The 18,598-nt window shown below is 36.1% G+C and overlaps 1 protein-coding gene across 15 annotated transcripts in view; it reads left to right on the top strand.

Moving 5' to 3' along the window:
• Positions 1-18,598, top strand: part of TCF12 (transcription factor 12) — a 373,333-nt gene that overhangs the window by 277,817 nt on the left and 76,918 nt on the right. For all 15 annotated transcript variants that reach the window (XM_087427661.1, XM_087427651.1, XM_087427653.1 and 12 more), the window contains 2 exons: positions 11,955-12,090; positions 15,875-15,927. In XM_087427661.1, coding sequence (XP_087283787.1) covers positions 11,955-12,090; positions 15,875-15,927 — 189 coding nt within the window. The remainder of the gene's footprint in view (positions 1-11,954; positions 12,091-15,874; positions 15,928-18,598) is intronic.

An 18,598-nucleotide genomic window follows, 5' to 3' on the forward strand; every position in this document is an offset into this window, starting at 1 on the left:
TGGTGGCTGGTGTGTTTTTATTGACCCAGGAAAGGAATAGAAGCATCTCAGGTTTTCTTTTACTTTGTTTCCCTGTACATCCCCCTCCCCTCAATTAATATATTGTCCAAAGTGTTGGTAATGACTTGGAACTATTCAGGTTGCACAAAGCATTTAATGAAATCTTGTCTTAGACAAAACACTAGAGAGGATCATAATTAATGTCTCATTTTCTGCCAGTTGCTATTGATTACTCATTCAAGATCTCTTTGTTCTCAGAATGATAATAACTGTAGTTTGCATCACTATCTAATGAGATTCTCAGGATAGAATTCTTTAACAACACGCTGATAATTGCTAACATATCCCTGGAATTTCAATGCAAATGAATTTGCATCATAATACAATTATTTCACAAATGTCTGTGTTTTCCAAATTCAAAATTTATTAGTCTGTTTTTTAACCATTTGTAGAAAATTAACAGAAGACTGATATATTATTAAAGCCCAACATTTATATTTTGCCCTGAGTTCCCCTTCACTCTCTGAGATTTTGATTTGATTGTGACTTGGGGTGAGAGGCTTCTTTGTCATTCTTCAGTCTCCTATCATAATCTCTGAAACTTCAGATGGATTTACAGCTGAACTATACTGTGATGTTTCTAAATTAAAAGAACAATTGTGGGCCGGCCCTGTGGCTTAGCGGTTAAGTGCATTCGCTCCGCTGCTGGCGGCCTGGGTTCGGATCCCGGGCGTGCACCGACGCACCGCTTCTTCGGCCATGCTGAGGCTGTGTCCCACATACAGCAACTAGAAGGATGTGCAGCTATGACATACAATTATCTACTGGGGCTTTGGGGGGAAAATAAATAAATAAAATCTTTAAAAGAACAATTGCAAATATGATAATACTATACTAATTTTTCTCTTAGAATAATTTTATTTCTTCATCCTTCAGTGACAGAAGAAACACATGGGACAGCATAAAGAATTCAACTGAGATCTTAACAGTTTATGAATTCTATTTTATCATGATTTTGTTTTATACTTTTCTACCTCTTTAATTAGTACATTCCCCTCTCAAAAAGGCAAATCTGGAAACAGCTGCTTGCCTTTATGCATTAAAACTGCATACTGGGCCGGCCCCGTGGCTTCGCGATTAAGTGCACACGCTTGGCTGCTGGCGGCCCGGGTTCAGATCCCGGGCGCACACCAATGCACCGCTTCTCCAGCCATGCTGAGGCCACGTCCCACATACAGCAACTAGAAGGATGTGCAACTATGACATACAACTATCTACTGGGGCTTTGGGGAAGAAAAAAAAAAAAATTATAAAACTGCATACCATTTCAGGAGTGAAATGAAATTAAGCATGAAATTAAGGAATTCTGTAGAATGTACCCAGAGCAGAGGTTCCTTGAGTCCATGTTAAATATTTTAAATTTTTTGAGATATGTGACTATAACATTAGGTACTCTCCATCTTATTTTTCTAGAAAATAAATCAGTGATGAGTTAGTACTTCAAAATTTTAATCATAAAATGAGGCTAATAATTTTTGACATTGGTTTAATTAAGTCCTTATTTAATCTGAAGTTATGAATGGATATCAAAGTTTGTTTAGTACAGTATATTTGGGCCAAGCCATTTAATGGTAAAAATCGGTTCTGAGGAAGCAAGCCTATGTTTATCAAGATTTCAAACAGTTCCCTTTTAAGGGTAAAGAATATCCAAATTACTGCAATGTGATTCTGAATCCTCCTGACTACTGAGCAGCACCATTTTTCCATCGGATGTTCTTCTGCATTCCTATTAAATCACATTTAGAGTACCTTCCAAAATAATTAAGAAGTTGCATTAATAAATGATGTTGGCCAAGCCCACTGGTTTATTCCTCCTCTTTACTTTTTGGTCACTATCACCATGAAGGCTTACACTGAATAGCCTTTTCAAGTTCACATTTTCGAGTCTGGGTTTCTCAAGCACATAAAGAGGGAGAGAGAACTTAAAAATATGTGTATATCACATAGGCTACTAAAGTTCCATGTAAAGAAATGGGGATTTTTATTTACAGGCCAGAGGTTTGTCATATGTAATTCAAAATGAAATTTACTTACAGTAGGTTTTATTACAATAATCTAAGCTATATTAGTGTTTCAGGAATAACCTTCATTGATTATTCTTCAATAATTAGATACATTTTTCACAGATGAGGTTCTAGATGACTATAAGAAAGATTCTCTTTAAACGTATGTTAAGAAATTTAGTGCTATGTCATTTCAGAATCCTAATCCTGCCTTGAATAAGACAGGTCGGCAGAATAAAACTGCTTTGCCTAGTTCTGTATCCTCTGGGATACTTGTGTATTTTTTGCCTGAGATCCCTCCAGGACAGGATCAGTGGTAATCAATAATTGCTTCTCATTTGTTTTAGGTAGGCAGCAAAATCAATAATATGAGCTGATACGTAAATTTATTTTAGGAAAAAATTAAATAGTTGATTGTGTGTGTTTTTAGTGTTAGCAAAATGTTTGAAATGAAGTGAAAATATATGATTTTATTAGAGGTAGAATATCAAAATGTTAAGCTTATATAGTTTAGCCCTTGATTTTTTAGTCATATTTCCCATTAGTTTCATGGGTATTATTTCCTAGATTATCAAATCCTTGTGGAGAAAACCTTGTCTTAAACTTCTTTTGTATTTCTTATAGTACTGAACAGTTCATTTTAGTTAACAGGATAAAATATCATCTTGTGTTCTTAAAAAGAAACAATTTCTCCTACATTTATTTTGCCTAATCAAATAGATCATGATATAGATTAAACAGGGGGAAATGGTTGTTTCTGTGATTAGGATCCTAGGCTGAGTGAAGAACAGCTTCTGTATCTTTTTTGGCATTAATATTAATTGTAAAACAAGAAGACAGGGTATTTCCTAACCACATCTCCATATCTGTCTATAGTAAGGAGAAAGATTTATCGACACTACAATTGGTAACAAGTAAACTTTTTTTCCTAAAAAAATTTGTTTTTCTTCTATTATTCCATGCATATGTGCAAAATCTACGAGTATGTGTTCTATAGATAACTCAGCTTTAGGATTATAATCCACAAATTGATTTACAGGTCACTTAATATTTTTTTCAAGTTAGCAGTCTTATAAATGGTAATTAGGTTCCTGGACTATTGTAGAAGGAAAGAGGAAAAAGCCTCTTAAACAGACCTAGATTCAAATTAGGATTCTACTACTTGCTATCTGTGTAATAGAAAATTTATATAATACTTAATAAGATTGCAGTAAATATTAACTGAGATGGTACATTTTTATTTTGAAAAATTACAAACACACAGAAAAGGCGCAAGAATAGTACAGTGAGCATCCGTGTGCTCTTAATCAAGTTTTATCAATTAACATTTCACCACGTTTGTACACACACATTCCTTTTCTTTCACTCAATATGTGTGTGTATATATGTTTGTCTGTATGCTATATCTGGGTTTATATACACACTTCTGCTGAATCATTTTGAGGATAAGTTGGCATTTTTATATTTACTCTTGATCTAGATTGATATAGTTTGAATCTGTCACACTCTTCTTGGGATTTAGCTTTTAATTGTCAACCCTCTCTCTAGGGGCCTGTCTATTCTCTTTCTTATTTCTAACATCCTATCTTACCATAGCCATTGGGAGTTGTAACTCAACCAGCTTGGATTCAGGGCAGATGAGGTCTCCTTACTTAGGACAAAGAGTTTGTGCCCAGGAAACAGAACAAAAAATGTCATTCATCTTATTTTCATTCTTTTGTTATGCTTAGAATGTGGTAATCTATGGCACAAGAAAAAATGAAATTGTTATTGTTTTCACTGGGGCCTACAATCATACTACTCTCTTTTACGTAAGCCTTATTTACTTCTCCCAGCAACCCTTGAGCTAATTAGTAATACATCCATTTATAGAAAAGCAAACAGGTACATTAATGATAGGTAATTTGCCCAGGCATCATACAGTCAGGATTTGAACTCAGGTAGCTAACTCTAAAGCCCATACTGTTTCCAGGACATCAAAAATTTTTGTAGACATTCCATCTACTTTTAGGAATATGAGAAATGCACTTTCGCATTCACGATTTAGATTATTCTGTGCTTCTCTTAGTCTTTATTATGACTGTTATTTGACTTCTTTGAAGGAATAACTCACTAGCTACATTTTGCTCATCTGAATCCATCTTTTTTTGTGTGTGTGTGAGGAAGATCAGCCCTGAGCTAACATCTATGTGGGACGCAGCCTCAGCACGGCCAGAGAAGCGGTGCGTCAGTGCGCGCCTGGGATCCGAACCCGGGCCGCCAGTAGCGGAATGCGTGCACTTAACCGCTAAGCCACGGGCCGGCCCTGAATCCATCTTTATCTTATAACTTAAGCAGACAGACTTCTTCACCATCCTCCAAAGTCAGTCCTTTGTCCCTCCATCAAAGCATTACATTAAAGGGTCAATACACATTTTCTAAAAAAGGCTAGATAATAAATATTTGAGGCTTTGCAGACCATGCATTCTCTGTTGCAACTACTCAACTCTTCTATCGTAGCACAAAAACAGCCATAGCCGGGGGCTGGCCTCGTGGCACAGTGGTTAAGTTTGTGAGTTCTGCTTTGGTGGTCCAGGGTTCACCAGTTCAGATCCGGGGCACGGACCTACTCCATGCTCATCAAGCCATGCTGAGGCAGTGTCCCACATAGAAGAACTAGAAGGACCTACAACTAGGATATACAACTATGTACTGGGGCTTTGGGGAGAAAAAAGAAAAAGAGGAAGATTGGCAACAGATGTTAGCTCAGGGCCAGTCTTCCTCAAAAAAAACCAGCCATACTCAATACATAAATGAATGAGTGAGACTGTGTTCCAATAAAAGTATTTCCACAAAAAGGCCAAATTTCACCTGTAGGCCATGGTTTGTTGATCCCTAATATAAATCATCTTATATGCCAATTAGTATTTATATGCCAGGGAAATGTTGTAAGGAGCACCGTGAAGAGATGTATGAATGCTTATCTCCTCTCATGTATTTGTTTATGTATGTACAATGACCACTTTTCATATGCGCCTTCTACATGAGAAAATGCAAATGAATTAATAAATACAGCAGGTGCCTCAAAACATGTTATCATGAAAGTCAGTTTTGTACTGAGCAGGGAACATGCTTTTAAAAGACTAGTGATGTTTAAAGGAAAATTTCAAGGTACATGACCCCTGCTCTCAAACATTTGGCAATAATATGTTCCATCTAGCATACTATGAGCCATATTCTGATCGCTATTTGAAGAATGTTGAATGTGCCTTGCATGGGCAAAAAAAAGCAAGAAAGAAACACAAAACAGATGTGACAATGAAATTTCAGTATAACACATGTGGGAGACTTGGTGATTCCTAGGTCACACTACTCACACAAATAACATAATTAGGAGATCCATCACTAATGGTTTGTTATAAAGATAGAAAAAATACATGTGTTATTTACAATCATATTGATTGTTTTCTCAATTTTATCATTTCTCCTGGAGATTATCATCTTAAGGAAAACTGTTTATCCTTTATGTCTGATAATCACATCTTTATTTCCCAATCTGTTGAACCTTCTGTCTGTTGGAATTTGTGCAATTAATGCTAAATAATTACAATGATATTATGTAGTCTTTTCATGTACACATCATATTGTCTGGTGATTGAAATCCTCTTCTCTTCATTTTTGTTCTTTATAAAGGAAGATATCAACTCTGTTCAAAGAAAAATTTACCTTTGAGGAGTCTGAAAAAATTGTTTTCTTAATCATAAGCATTTCTGAAAGATGTAATGATCTTTAGCTGCTTTAGTACATTGGTTACTTCATGTGTGCTCCAGAATTGTTGAATAGGCTTTTTTACAAAAATGAAATACCAAATGAAAATGAAAAGACAATATAATATAGCAAAACATGAGATGCAATGAAAGCAGTGATCACAGGGAAATTATGGTTGTAAATGCCTACATTAAAAAAAAGGAAAGAGAGGGGCCAGCCTGGTGGCATAGTGGTTAAGTTTGCGTGCTCCACTTCAGCGGCCTGGGGTTCACGGGTTCAGATCCTGGGCGCGGACCTACACACTGCTCATCAAGCCATGCTGTGGTGGCATCCCAAATACAAAATAGAGGAAGATTGGCACAGATGTTAGCTTAGGGCTAATCTTCCTCAACAAAAAAAAAAAAAGAAAGAGGGGCCAGCCCCATGGCCTAGTGGTTAAGTTCAGTGTGCTCTGCTTTGGCAGCCTGGGTTTATAGGTCCTAGGGGGTAGACCTAAACCACTGGTCGATGGCCATGTTGTGGTGGCAACCCGCATACCAAACAGAGGAAGACTGGCACAGATGTTAGCTCAGGGCAAATCTTCCTCAAGCAAAAAGAAGAAGATTGGCAACAGATGTTAGCTCAGGGCGACTCTTCCTCAGCAAAAAAAAAAAGAAGAAGAAGAAAGATCTCAAATCAGTAACCTAACTTTACACTATAAGAACCTAGAAAAAGAAGAGTAAACCAAACCAAAGAGCAGAAATTTTAAAAAAGAGAGAATAGAAAAACAATAGACTCAACAAAATCAAAAGTTGATTCTTTGAAAAGATCAACAAAATTAACAAACGTTTAGCTAGATTGACTAAGGAAAAAAAGGAGAGTCTAATTACTAAAATCAGAAATGAAAATAGGGAGCATTACTACCAACCTTACAAAAATATAAAGGATTAAAAAAGAATTTATGCTAACTCAGATGAAATGGACAAATTCCTAGAAACATACACACTACCAAGACTGACTCAAGAAGAAATAGAAAATCTGAACAGAGCTAAAACAAGTAAAGAGATTGAATCAGTGATAAAAAGCCTCCCAAAAAAGAAAAGCCCAGGATCAAATGGCGTCACTAATGAATTCTACCAATCATTTAAAGAAGAATTAACACAAATCCTTCTCAAACATTTCTTAACTAATTTTATGAGGCCAGCATTACCCTGATACAAAAGCCAGATAGAAAATATCACAGGAAAAAAGGAAACTGCAGACCAATACCTTTTTGTATATTAATGTAAAAATCTTCTACGAAATACTAGTAAGCTAAATCCAGCAGCATATTAAAAGGATTATACATCATGACCAAGTGAGTTTTATCTCAGGAATGTAAGGGTCATTCAACATATGAGAATTAATCATTGTAATTCATTAATACAGTGAAGGGGGAAAAAAAAATCACTTGGTCATCCCAGTTGATGCAGAAAAAGCATCTGACAAAATCCAGTACCCTTTCAAGGGATTTCAAGATAAAAACATGTAAACTAGGAATAGGAGGGAACTTCCTCAACTTGATAAAGGTCATTTATAAACCCATGGTTAATATCATGGTAAAAGCTTTTCCCCCTAAGATCAAGAACAAGATAGGGATGTCCACTTTCACCACTTATATTCAGCATTTTACTGGAAGTTCTAACCAGAGCAATTAGGCAAGAAAAAGAAATAAACAGCATCCAAATTGGAAAGGAATGGGGCCTGCCGGTGACGCAAGCGGTTAAGTGCATGCGCTCCGCTGCTGCGGCCCGGGATTTGCCGGTTCGGATCCCGGCGCGCACCGACGCACTGCTTGTTAAGCCATGCTGTGGCGGCGTCCCATATAAAGTGGAGGAAGATGGGCACAGATGTTAGCCCGGGGGCAGTCTTCCTCAGCAAAAAAAGAGGAGGATTGGCAGATGTTAGCTCAGGGCTGATCTTCCTCACAAAAAAATAAAATAAAATAAATAAAACATCATTTAAAAAAAAAAACAAATTGGAAAAGAAGAAGTGAAACTATCCCTATTTGCAAATAATATGATCTTATATAGAGAGAATCCAAATAAAACTATTGGTGCTAATAATTAAATTTAGTAAAGTTGCAAGATTCAAGATGAACACACAGAAATTAGTTGTATTTCTGTACACTAATAGTGAACCAACCAAAAATAACTAAGAAGATAACTCCATTTACAATAACATCCAAAAGAATAAAATACCCAGGAAAAAATTTAACCTCAAAGTTTAAGACTTGTACACTGGAAACTACAAAGTATTGCTGAAAGACATTAAAGAAGACCTAAATAAGTGGAAAAATATTCAATGTTCATTGATGAACGACTTAACATTAAGATGGCAGCACTCCCTAAAGCAGTCTACAGATTCAGTGCTATCCCTATCATAATTCCAATGGCATCTTTTGCAGAAATGGAAAAGCTGATCCTCAAATTTATATATAATTTCAAAGAACCCTAACTAGCCAAAACAGTATTGAAAAAGAAGAATAAAGTTGGAGTATACACACTTGACAATTTCAAAACTTACTAGAAATCTACAGTAATCAAAACAGGATGGAACTAGCATAAGGTAGACTTACAGACCAATGGGATAGAATTGAGAGTCCAGAAATATACCCAAACATCTGTGACCAGTTGATTTTCAACAAGAGTGCCAAGACAACTGAATAAGGAAATACTATTCTCAACAAACGGTGCTGGGACAACTGGATATCTACATACAAAAAAATGAAGTTGGACCCCTACCTTAGACCATATACAAAAAGTAACTCAAAGTGGATCGATGATCTAAGTAGAAGAGCTAAAATTATAAACTCTTAGAAGAAAATATAAGGGTAAATCTTCGTTACCTTGGGTTTGGCAATAGATTCTTAGATATGACATCAAAAGCACGAGAAAGAGAAGAAAAAAATAGATAAATTAGACTTCATCAAAATTAAGAACTTTTGCACATCAAAGGACATAATCAGGAAGTGAAAAGACAACCTACAAAATGGGAGAAAATATTTGCAAATCATGTCTGATAAGGGTCTAGTATCCAAAACATAACATATAAGAATTCTTATAATACAACAGCAGAAAGACAGCCTAATTCAAAAATGGGCAAAGGACTTGAATAGACATTTTTCCAAAGAAGATATACAAAGGGCCATCAAACCCATGAAGAGATGCTCAACATCATTAGTAATTGGGGAAATGCAAATCAAAACTACAATGAGATACCACTTCACACCTATGAGGATAACTGTAATTAAAAAAACAGGAAGTGACAAGTTTTGGCAAGATTGTAGAGAAGTTAGAACCCTCATACATTGTTGGTGGGAATGTAAAATGGTGCAGCCACTGTGGAAAATAGTTTGGCAGTTCCTTGACAAGTTAAACATAGAATCACCACATGACCCAACAGTTCCACTCCTAAGTATATACCCAAAAGAACTGAAAACGTACTCAAACAAATACTTGTATGTGAATGTTCATAGCAACTCTATTCACAATAGTCCAAAACTGGAAACCGAAATGTCCCATCAATGGGTAAATGAATGAATAAACAAATTGTGGTGTATCCATACAATGGAATATTCTTCAGCACTAAAAAAGAATGACGTACTGATTCATGCTACAACGTGGATGAACTCCAAAAACATTATGTTAAGTTAAAGAAGCAAGACACAAAAGGTGACATATTGTATGATTTCATTTATATGAAATGTTCAGAATAGGTAAATCCATAGAGACAAAAGCAGATAAGTGGTTGCCAGGGCCTAGAGGAGGGGAGGAATGGAAGTGAGTATTTAATGGTTACAGGGTTTCCTTTTGGCGTGATGAAAGTGTTCTGGAACTAGATGGTGATGGTTGCACAACATTATGAATATACTAAATATCTCTGATTGGAAACTTTAAAATGGTTAATTTTATGTTATGTAAGTTGCCCCTCAATTTTTTTTTTTTTTTTTTTTTGGTGAGAAAGATTGGCCTTGGGCTAACATCTGTTGCCAATCTTCCTCTTTTTGCTGAGGAAGATTGGCTCTGAGCTAACGTCTGTGCCCATCTTCCTCTATTTTGTATGTGGGATGCCACCACAGCATGGCTTGATGAGTGATGTGTCGGTCCACACCTGGGATTCGAACCTGCGAACCCCAAACCACGAAGTGGAGCACGTGAACTTAACTACTATGCCACCGGGCCGGCCCCTGCACCTCAATCTTTTTAAAGCTGAAACATAACAAAAATTATTTAAAATCATTAAATGATGTGATAAACTGAAATGAGAATTTTTCTTTATCATTAGAATGGAGGCAGGGACTGGGCTACCATGACTACTGTTACAAAGTTCTACTGATTCTTTATGACCAGAGCTGAGGTTTATTTCTCAGTTTATGATACACAGTGGCTGTAAGGACAACCGTGGTGATGGTGATGGTATGGTGATGGCAGTAAGGGGTATTAAATATGGGGTAGGAGAATGTTAAATGTATCAGAAGGAACACAGCTCTTTTCACTTGAGAGCATCCTCTCGAGTGTGTCCAACACTGTTTCAAGTTGAGGTCTTCTTTTTCCCTCAGCTACTAGAAAGCTTGGAACCAAATTCTGCCAAATTAGCTTCATTTGCTTTATGATAGAGTCACTAGGTTAGTAGGTCAGAACTGCTGTATTTCTGGATTTCAGTGAAACACTTGACAAAGTCTCATGATGTCACTGTAGCATACCTTAGGGCTCTCTCCTCAGTCTTGTCATCCTGATGTTTTTTTTTTTTTATTTTATTTTGTTATTTTTTTCCCCCAAAGCCCCAGTAGATAGTTGTATGTCATAGCTGCACATCCTTCCAGTTGCTGTATGTGGGACGCGGCCTCAGCATGGCCAGAGAAGCGGTGCATCGGTGCGCGCTCAGATCCGAACCCGGGCCGCCAGCAGCGGAGCGCGTGCACTTAACCACTAAGCCACGGGGCCGGCCCTGTTTTGCTTTTTTTAATCACATTTTTTATGCCTGGATACTAGGAAGGCTAGCAAATACATTGGTTGACAGACTCAGAATCTTTAAAAGATAGGAGTGGATGATTTTTTTTTTTTTTTTTAACCATTGACTTGTACACTTTATTTATTTATTTATTTTATGAGGTGGACCAGCCCTGAGCTAACATCCAATGCCAATCGCCCTCTTTTTTGCTGAGGAAGACTGGCCCTGGGCTAACATCCCTGCCCATCTTCCTCTACTTTATATGGGACGCCGCCACAGCATGGCTTAACAAGCGCACACCTGGGATCCGAACCAGTGAACCCTGGGCCACCGCAGCGGAGCGCGCACACTTAACCGCTTGTGCCACCAGGCCGGCCCCGGAATGGATGATTATTATGGATCAAATATAACAAAATGAATTTTATCAGAGATAAATATTGTCTTGTACTTGGGACCAAAAAACACAAACTGCAAAAAGAAACCACTGGAGGGACATGACTTAACAGCAGCATATGCAATAAAGAGTAATAGGGTATGATCACTTGTAATCTCTTAGTATAAGCTAGCAGCAATGAGTTGTTTAAATGTGGTGTTGAAAACTACTCGGCATGAAGCAGGCCACATCTGGGGCATTGTCCTCAATTCCATTTTCCAAGAGACTTTGACAAACTGAAAATAAATCTAGAGGTCTCTGTAAGGGATGATGAAGACATTCAAACCCATGTCCTAAGAAAGTTGAAGAAAACAGGAATGGCTAGTCTTAAAAATATTGGCACTCTTCAAACAGTGAGAGCTATCCAAAAAGAAAAAAGAAAAGGCAAAACAACAGAATTAACTCCCTTGTCTGGTTATGAAAGCATTCAAGCAAAAACTGAGTGGACATTTTTCAAAAATATTCTTGATGATTAAAGGATGGAACCACCTAGTAACTTAAGTGTCTTTCAACCATAAGGTTGTATGGATCTACATAATTACTAGAAAATAGGCAACATGAGGATGGGGAAAAAGAGAAAATATGGGCTTAAACCAATGGTCTAATAGAACTCAAACAGAACTTATTGCTTGCTTCTAAATTCACGGCATTGTTGAAGATACTATTCAGAAGTGATGACATTTCAGGTTTGGGTCAGTATCAGTGGGATGATAACTTGTTTCATTGGCCTTGCTTTATAGTCTAGTCTCCTGAGACAAGACCTAGGGCTTGGAAGCCCAGCACAGCTGTCTTCTTCTGGAAAACCTGGGACACCATACTACTCATTCTCTGCCACAAGTTCCAGGAGAAGACCACTCCATGACTCTGCAGCACTTGGTAAGTGCATCAGACAACAAATCCCATCCTACAAATGGTTCTGTTTTCCCCCATGTTTTATACTGCTGGGTGCACTTTTAATTAGAAGAAATTTGGTTTCTTGGCTATCATGTTCATATTGGGGCTTATTTGCATAATATATATCTATTATATATTTAATAAACAATTTAATACTCTTGTTTCGTCATTAATATAAGAGGAACTAAGTGAAACATGGAACTTAAAAAAATGAGACTAGTTTTTTGTCTTATAATAAAAATGTCATGTGCTAATATTAACACCTTATTTTTGACTAAAATTAATAGAATGCTGAACAGTTTACAGAGTAGTTTTATATACATTCTCATCTCATCAGTACAATAGCCCTCCTGGTCAGTGGATGTAATAATAGATTTAACGTTAAACTGAGGCTCAAAAGAAAACACATTCATATAATTAGTAGATTGTTTACCCAGGATAAAATTTAAGATTTTGTGACTCTAAGTCTAAAGTTCTTTGCATACTAATTGCTTTTATTCCCCACTTTTTAAAAATATTGAGGTAAAATTAATAAAACACAAAATTAACCATATTAAAGTGTACAATTCAATGACATTTAGTACATCCACAATGCTGTGCAACCATCATCTCTATCTAGTTCCACAACATCACCAACACCAAAGGAAACTGTACATATTAAGCATTTAACCCTCATTCTCTTAGCTTCCTTTTTTTATGTCTTATACGTAGCCTAACCAGGCCAATCCATTTTGTGTTGCTGCTTACTGCAACCCTCAGGTGTACTGACACCTTATCCAATCAGTGTTTAAATGTGGGAACTTTTGGTGATTCCTACCAAAGAATCCTTTATACAAGAAAATTGAAGTTGTAAAGCATGTTTATATTAAGGATAGGCTAGCTTCTAAAATAAATATAGTCCACCAACAGAAAATATGTCATAGTTATTTATTCTACAAGTATTTGTTGACTGCCTCCAATTTATGTCTCTACTTTCTGTCAAGCCTATATTTTGGTGAAATATTCATAGTCTCTGGGTCTAGAGTATGCTTGAGGGTATAAAAGGGCACAATGATGGATTGTCATGTTCGGCATAGAGAGCTCTGATTAGATGCGCCCACCTCTCAGTATTATGAGTGACTTAGTATATGTACTGTTAGAGTGAGCTCAGATGATTTAGACCAGTATACTTTTTGTTATTAAAGAAATGATAGATTGTAAAGGGTCTTTTCTCCTTTCTCACCAAATGAGTTAGTTAGGGTAGGAACATTTATTTGAGTATAGACATGTCAGTGTCACTCTAGAAAAATATCTTGTTAGTATGCTATGTGAGCACATACTGTGACAAAAAGCACTAATATAGACTAATGTACTATTACTGAAAGTTAAGGGAGAAAATTGAAATAACTAGGAAAGGGGGGGGGTGGATTTTATAAAAACTCAAGTTTTCCAGAAATTAAAGCTTATATCTTCTTCATCTTCATTTTGATTATGTTAATGATAGATGCTGTTGATTGTCTCCTCCATGCCAGGTACTGTGCTATACATACTACATCTTTACAAAAAACTCTGTGAGGTTGTAATATTAACCTCATGTTACAAATGAGGAACCAAGACCCAGGAAGCTAGGTAACTTAGCCCAGGCTTGGTACCCAGGGAGGCCCACTCATCCCCTGTGTGAATACCATTTAGTGGATTATTAATCCATTCTTCATTGTTGTTTCTCAGTCTTAGTCACTCTTTCTTGGCATTGCACTTATTCATAAAATCTCAGAGTTGAAAGGATTTCAGAGATCATCTATGCCAACCTCAGCATCTTCTCAAGCTATTTAGATGCTCTAGGAAATCAGTAATCTGCAAATCAGTATCTAACTATCCAGTTTGTATTCATTTTGCCACAGATTTTAATATAAACCTAATAATAGTGGCTAAAATTTATTAGGTATCACTCTCTGTTAGGCACTGCCCTGAGCATCTTTCATGTATTATCTTTATTACAATAATTACAGGAGGTGTTATCCCCTTTTTATATCTTAGGTAACTGAAGCTCAAAGAGATTAAGTAACTTGCCCAAGCTCACACGGCTGCTGTATAATTCAGCTAAAATTTGAATCCAGCCAGCTTACTCTCTTAACTGTTAAACTTTGCAACCTCCCAAAAGTGAACTGTGAATTACAAAATGTCAATTATTTTAAATCTGACATTATGTATGTAATTGTATAGGGGCAGCTAATGATGAGATAAAAGTATAAAAGAAAAACTTCTATTCACATGATGGGAAACACTCCCCTAAATAGCATCATCTTCCACTAGTAATTACCCCAAAATAGAGTGATGGGCTCCAAACTGATAGGAGCATTTCAGTTGACTCTCTTGGTATACAGTGTGGCTTTTGCTCAAGGGATGCTGTATTAGTTGTGAAGAGTTGGGTTCTAGAAAAGCCTGACAAAGAACAAAAATTTTGCCTGTAAGTTTTGTAAGTACAGAATGTGCCAGATGTTGTTTATCTTTGGCACTTTTGTTTTAAGGAAATATAGGCTGTCTCTTGGGGTAGGGACTTAGATGCTAATGAATGTTTTTTTCTGTTTTTATTATATAAAATGTTTCCACATGCTACTTATAAAGTTGTTTTTTTAGCTTTGTAGCCTCCTGGGATATTCACTGTAAAGATTCCCAGCCCCAATTTAAAGGATTTAATTCTTTCTTAAACAACTGCGTGTCTTATTGAGTTGTATGATTTATGACACAGGAAAATACAATGCTTGTTTAATTCTCATTTTTACAATTTTCAAAAATATTGTACTTTATATCAGCCTTCTTATGTGTTCTTTCTTCTTAATAGTGAATCCCTGTGAAAAATCCTGAATTTGATCCATATTTGTGTGAGATTGGAAAGCTGCACTTACCCCCCTTTTTTTACAATAAATAAGACGGACAAGTTTTAAATTTTAAATTTTACAGATAAGTAAAATTAAAATACCAAGTGAAGCTGATTAGGCGTATGAAAATACTCATGTTCTCATTTATATTAATAAATTATTTATGTCTTAGAAAGAAGTATACTTTAGTTATTTCTCAGAAATAAATATAAACATCCAAGGATAAACTGTACAATAATTAGTGTTGAAGTTGCAATTTTAACCACACATTATTAAAGTAAATGTTCTTACAGAATACTGGATGACATTGTATATGACAGGGCCCATACTTAATAGTTTACGTAGCATATCTGACATTATTATAGCCTTAATTTTTCATTTATTAAATTTTTAACATAATAAGTTGTAACATAGCTTTAACTTCTAGTCTGTTTAATATGCTTTTTAACCTAATTCTCAATGTGGTATGGATACTGAATTTGTGTCTCTGTTAAGGAGTCGTATTATTAAAATGACCTATTGCACCAAATGCCCCTCTGCAAATGAAACTGAGATAAACAATGTAAAATGCCTAGCATGGAGCCTGCCACATACTAGGTACTTAAGAAATGTTCATTCCCTTTCCTCACACATGCTTATTGGTTTATTTTCTTTCTTGTTTTACTTTGTTTGCTGTCATCTTCCCAAACTTATGGAATATGTATTTCAGAATATCACTTCATTAGGAGAACATGTTTTACACTGGAACCAGTTAGAAAGAATAAGGCCCCCATCCCTATATTCCCTTGCTTACTCCTAAATATTGGAAAACAAGAAAGGCACTAGGAGGAAAAATTCCTTCCTGTTCATTTGAAGTCTGATCTTTTCTAATATAAATGCTGATGAAATATACTGTTTTCCACGTGCAGATCCTTTGCAAGCAAAGAAAGTCAGAAAGGTGCCTCCTGGTTTGCCTTCTTCTGTAAGTACCCATTTTTTTGACTTTGCAGTAAACAAACTGATTTCAAGTATTCAGAATTTGCTGGCTATAAGGTTATATTCCATTGGTGTCAATAGGCACACTTCACATAGTAACTATTCACTGCTTAACAGAATCATTGATTGAGATAAATCCACATTTAACGTTAGGTTTTCAGATTTCTCTGCAGTGATTTGTAGCTTACTCGTATGCTCTTACTCCATGTCCCTGTCATTTGAATTCCCCTCTTGGGAAGAGGACTAGGCCAGTAGCTGTCAAAGAAGATCTCCTATACAGGTCTTTTGATGTTTAATTAGTCATTATGTTGCTGAACAGGAGGACAGACAGAGATTAATAGCTGACAATCTTAGAAATTTACATTTGTAATAATCCCAGTGGAGCTCAAGACATTAAGATTCGGAAGACATGTTCAGCTCAGCTTGCCTCAGTAGGACTAAGGTTATTAATATGCATAAATCACCAAGTCAGATGTTCATTGTGAAGCCCTTGTGGATTTTAAAGCCTTCATTAAGCCTTTCCTAACTTCAGCCTAGCATCGGGAAAGCTTTCAAGCAACTAGTTTGTTGATCCCTCTTTGCTCAAAAATGTATCCTTTGAGAATAAAGAGCTTTCAGGAAGGAGGTTGGAAAGGTTTGGTGAACAATCATTAATGGCCGTGATAATCTAATGCTGTAGGGGTGTTTGTGCTATTAAATATACTTTATTCTTTTAAAAAGTAAAAGTATTTGTAAATGAACCTGTATCATAAATCCACCTACAATTTAAGAATCCCTGGTGTGAGGAGGGAAGTTGTTTTTTTTCCTCTCCCTTTGCTTAGAACAAATGGGGAGTGGGGTTTTTGGATTGAGGCCCCATGCCTTATAGGGTACATCTCTTTGTTGTGTAAATGGATGTTGGGCTTTTATTTGGCAGTACTTAACACATGGGCGCAGGTGCTGCTGGATGAGTCATAGCTCATCGAAGTGTACACTGAATGGGATATCTGGCTTGGCAAGTAGTAACCTAGAAGGAGCAGCATGGGTCTGCGCTTCTTATTTTTTATTAAGGCTGAAGTAGAGATATCATCTTTTTGGTTATTTGCTTTCCCTATGTTCTTCCCCTGCCTTCTCTTCCTTGTGATACATGAAAACTCGAATTTGAAATCCTCTTTGAAACTCAGTTCCAGATGGATCTGGGTTTTATGCAGCCTAGGGCAGCTGTGCTCTGAACCTGCAGCCTACCTGGAAGGTTGGATTGCAGCTGCAGGCATTCTTAAAAGCTTTTGCTTGCGTAAGCACCTGGGCCCACTGGAGGCTGAATAGCTGCGTGATAAACAAAATGAACACATGCCTCAAATCATTATTCCCGAAGACAGGAATTTTTTTTCAGCAGGAGCTAAAAATAGTTGGGCAATTTACATTTTAACAGTTGTGTGCTGTGCAGGGGTTGGTGGTTCAACAGTATAACAGATGATTTCTGCTAGATTAACAGAAATCATATTTAAAACTGACAGGACTGCTAAAACATAACCGTGCAATTTTCTTGTAATTTATTGCTATAATTCTATGAGCGTAATAAAAGTTAAATTACATGTTAATATTTAGTAGACCTACAGAGGTAAAAAAAAAAAAAAAAAAGACTAATAAATAAAAAATTCATCTCATTGCTTCTTAGCCTGACATTAATTTTAAGAAACAATATATTTTCAGTGTTTCATAGTTCTTTCATTTTTAAAACAAAAGGGCAAAATGGACAGAACAGCCTGGAAAGAGAATAGACACTGGAGGTCACCAGTGTTCCTTACAATCCTAATCATAACAGCAGTCACTACTTGGAGGTATTCTCTGTATTGTCTCAGGTGTCCAAGACGAGCCATCGGAAGGGGAAAGCCACTGAATTCTGACGAAACTTTGATTTCTTTGAGAACCATTAGGAAATTTCATAAGACAAGCCTACTTATATATTGTATTACTGCTGCCTTATTTGAGATTTATTATTTATACAGAACAGAATAGAATACAGTATTTTCATTTCTATATTTAACATCAGCATCAAGCATGATCATACTACTTTGAAATCATGCCGAAACTAGCACTTAAATATATTGAATGTTATTAAGGATATATAAATAATAAGTGCATTTTGATTAATTGGAAGTATATTTTAGATTAAATGCTGTGTTGAAATATCAAGTTTTTAAAAGAAATTTTTTTAAAAAACAGATACTTTGATAAATAATACCAAAATAAACTCCGAGAACACTTATGGTTACACTATTTATCTTTTCACTGTCTAAAACAAATGGGAATCTAAAGTTATGGTTTTCTATTGGAATGCTTTTACTGAAACATATGTAATTTACAGACCTTTAACAATGTGAATTGTGAAGAAAAAAAAAAGGTATGAAAATGGACTATGTATATTTTATTTCATGGTCATTTGAATATCATACTTCCCAAACCAAAGTAGAAGCTTGACAGTAACATCACAGATTTCAAAGTTTGCTGCTTATCCAATCTATCTTTAATTATTTGTAAAATACATGCTACCTTTACTAAAGAAACAATGAAAGAGCTAAATTAGTATTGTACTGCTCATACTGCTACAGAAAACAAAAGTCAGGTTTACTTAACATGCAAAGCATTGATAATCTACATAATCTGACCACAGGGCA

The sequence above is a fragment of the Ceratotherium simum genome, chromosome 3, assembly GCF_057802395.1.
Source record: "Ceratotherium simum simum isolate JZ-2026a chromosome 3, ASM5780239v1, whole genome shotgun sequence".
Classification (NCBI taxonomy): Eukaryota; Metazoa; Chordata; class Mammalia; order Perissodactyla; family Rhinocerotidae; genus Ceratotherium; species Ceratotherium simum.